Raw genomic sequence first — 3665 nt, 5'->3', positions numbered from 1 at the left:
TCTTTTTGCTGTGAATTTCCCCATTGTGGGACAATAAAGGGATTTTCTATTCTAAAAATATCTTCATGTGTGGTTAGCAGAGATCCTGCAGAGCAATTGTTAAAATTCTTATTAAGACCTGCAAACTGTGGAGTTCTTCTTGATTCATGTTGAAGATTTTTTATCAGATCTTAGTCCCAAATCAATCTTAACAGTTTAAATCTTTGTCATCAGCAAATAAACCTCCATCTGATGTTGATAATTTAAAATGTCGCCAATATCTCACAGTCACATGGTAAGGGAGGGGTCCTTATTTAGTCTCATCAATCTAGGGGATCCCAAACTGGAAAATTAGATTTTATTTTTTATTATAGGGGAGGCAAATTGTGATAGATTGGAGAATGGGATGGATAAAGATGCCTTCTAATAATTTACTCAACTTTCAAGCTTTAATAAAAACCTTCCTTTAAAGTATGCTCTAGCTTAACGTTTTACAGAAACATGACCAGAAACCATGAAAATAGATTTATTTCAAAATATTTCTGCTGTACTTCCATTAGCAGTTCATAAAGTTAGTGTTTTTGTCTTAAATTACAGCGTCGGTGTAAACAGACATAAAATCATATCAGATCCTTCATTGTAAAAGATTTGCTGGATCAAATGTAACATTTTCCACATTTAAAATTACAACTAACATTTTTTTTTTTTTGCAATCTAATCAAAAAATGCTTAATTTCCTCCTTAGTTATGTAAATGTTGAAGTCAAGTTCACTTCAAGTTTAATGCTCAACTATGACAACAGTACAATGATAATTGCCCTCCTGCAGCCTTTATGCATGAGATGACCGAAAGGTTTGGATTCCTGAAGCAGGGATCCCATTATTGTTCATTAATGCAAATACAATCACCAACTTTAAAAACAGCTGCATGTTCCTACTAACATCATGTAAATGTGATCACTAAGACCTTAATTCTAATGCATCTACCTTTAAACTGAAAACTGGCGCATCAGACAGGTGAATTCAAAGAAAAAATTAAGACATTGTTTTCAAAATGCATAAACTCTAAAATAAACATGTTGAACTAGTTCAGAACATCAGAAATTATAAACCTTACTCTCTCGAAAACATTCCTCAATTTATTACTGACCCTGTAGATTCAGAACATTGTACCAAAGCCTCATGTCCGTTCTGCAGCAGACCTGAATATAGAGCAGCACTGCTTTACTTAAGTTTGTTTAAAAACTGTTGAGTCTCAGGAAAAGGTCGCTGTGAGGATGGCCTCCTGCTGCTGGTGATGAAGCGTCCCGATGCCGACGGCTGGGGCGGGGAGCGCTGGTCGACTCACTAACCGGAGCTGAAGACGACAGAGGAGGCGGTAAAAGACGGCATTTCAGAAAGAACAAAGCTTTACCCTAAAATCTGCTCAATGCTCATTACCTTGCAGGCCAGCTGCTTCTCGAACCTGGGGGCCACAAAAGACCAGGGACCCATGTTTTCAGGTTCCTCCTGACTCCAAATAAAATCTAGGAAGAAAATAAAAAAATAACATATTATACTTTGCTTTTAAAATACTAATTTTCTTTTAAAATACTAATAAAGATGGTGCAGCGAGCAAAAAGCAGAGATCATCTGTCCGAAGCGTCAATAAATTAAGTTTGCTATATAGTCCCTGCTGTATGTGGACACAGTAAGCTTATATGAGCTATGAGAACTGCACATTTTAAACAGGGCCTGCATGAGGAGAAATTGGCTTGTGCATGCCCATGCATGCTCTTGCATGTGCATTTTTGTTAAATTGGAGAGGGCGAGTCTTTTAAAAAATCCTCCACGATACTTTTAAAAGAAAAAGTTAGCTTACAGTCACCTTGACAAATCACGGAGGAGGATCTTTGTGAGTGCAGCGTTATATTCTTTTTGAGCAGAAAGCTTTCATACACTTTAAAGTTTCCACTGATATGCTGCCAGAAAACGGCTTTTCATAATTTGTGCTTTTTTTTTTTTTTTTTTTTTACACATTCAGTAGCTAAATACTTAACGAGAAACTGTTAAAAGCCTTAAAAAAACACACACACAGTGGACCATTAACTTGCAAAAATATGCCTGCCCTTCAAACCTTTCTAAACTCTGATTTAAACTTCCATGAACTCCGTTTAAATCGAAATGATTCTCCTTCCATACACACCAACTTGTGTCGGTCCATAAGCCTAAAATCCAATACTGAAATTATAACATTTAATTGCATATTTGGGCGTTTTCGCAGCTGTTTACATCCTGTTACAGTAGTTTTCTGGGAAAACGCTAAATTCCTGAGATATAAATGATAAAAACCTGATCCAGCTGGAATAAACCAACCAATGCTGATTATTAAGATCATATCAATCAGTCCATCTGATCCATTATATGTTGCTTTTTCCTTCTCCTCTTCTCCCGTTTGAATCATAATGACCCATAAGCAATACTTAAGTCTGAAATGAAACAAAGGCGACAAAAGTACGTTGATAATGGTCAGCAAATGAAGCTTTCAGATCGTGCTTCACATGATCTGAGAGCATGTCCGCTAATGAATCGACAAATGCAGGATCAGCTGATGTAGATACAAGAAAAAAAAACCTAATAACGCCTCAAAATGTCGGCTACCTGATGTATGGGTTTATCTCTTCTTAAAAATGTCACAGATGCTGCTATTCACTCATTCTAAGGCATTTTGTACTGACATTCGCTTCCAATGTGGTGTGAAAATTTTTAAACTTGGGCTAAAAGTCAAAAGAGCTTGTGAAGCATTTTTCCCCCCTAAATTTAAATCTACAAACATGCTGTCCATGTTTTTGCCTGAACAAAAATATAGTATGCGTGCAATATCAACTGTAATCTTTGTGATCCATAAAGAATTGACCAATGGTAAGGAGGTATAGAGTTCCCAAAATACCTTTGAAAAGGTTTGCTAGATTGTGCCATGTTTAATAAATCAGTTTTAGAAAGGGTGCACATTTTGAATTTAAAAATTGACATTTTTGTGGTCTGAAAACTAAAACTAAAGCAAACAGTATATTTGATAAAGGAAGAATACACTTGGTTGAACCAAACACTCTGATTTTCAGGTTTCGAGTGGCCTTTAAAATCCTTCTGCTACATTAAAGCAACAGTTTTTGCTGCATTCAACAGTTTAAAGATCATTAATGTGCAGCAGCATCTTTCTAAGGCACGGCCAAAACAGCTGAGATAAATGTTTAAAAGTTTTATCAATACAGTTTAGCTCTCAGGTGTTTTTATCTAATTTGTGCAGAGATAAATATGTTTTCACATTTCATGAAATTTGGCTGAATTGAAAAATAATAGAAAAATAAATGAAGAGGATAAACTTCTAAAGACAAACAGCTTCTTTTATACGACTGCTTCTTTATATCCAAACCTAAAAGCTGAATGGGACAATTTCTCTTTGCTAAGGTTGCAAAAAAAAACAGGTTTTTAACTAAAACAATTTTCCACTGATACAAAACGAAAAGCTGTTTTGTTTTATTCCAACAGCATGACCTTAAATCTTTCATCTTTAATATTAACAGAGTGCTTTTGCATTTTAAAGAGAAAACACTTTCTGAGATGAACCCTGAACATCTATTCATCTTTAACAAAACACACGTCACATTGGTGATGTTTTCTGCTGTTTGTTTTAAACCTTTCTGCTCC

General features: G+C 35.4%; 1 protein-coding gene across 2 annotated transcripts in view; it reads right to left on the bottom strand.

Annotated features, from left to right (window-relative positions):
* Positions 1–755: 755 nt before the first annotated feature.
* dhtkd1 (dehydrogenase E1 and transketolase domain containing 1) overlaps positions 756–3665 on the bottom strand; it is a 36601-nt gene continuing 33691 nt past the window's right edge. For both annotated transcript variants that reach the window (XM_015391028.1, XM_015391029.1), the window contains 2 exons: positions 1419–1504; positions 756–1335 (listed from right to left, as the gene is read on the bottom strand). In XM_015391028.1, the coding sequence (XP_015246514.1) occupies positions 1234–1335; positions 1419–1504 (188 nt within the window). In that variant the 3' untranslated portion in view covers positions 756–1233. The remainder of the gene's footprint in view (positions 1336–1418; positions 1505–3665) is intronic.

This window comes from Cyprinodon variegatus, unplaced genomic scaffold (assembly GCF_000732505.1).
Source record: "Cyprinodon variegatus isolate N-32 unplaced genomic scaffold, C_variegatus-1.0 Scaffold521, whole genome shotgun sequence".
Taxonomy (NCBI): Eukaryota; Metazoa; Chordata; class Actinopteri; order Cyprinodontiformes; family Cyprinodontidae; genus Cyprinodon; species Cyprinodon variegatus.
The sequence above is the reverse complement of the archived record's forward strand: the minus strand, read 5'-3'. Positions and strand labels throughout refer to the sequence as shown.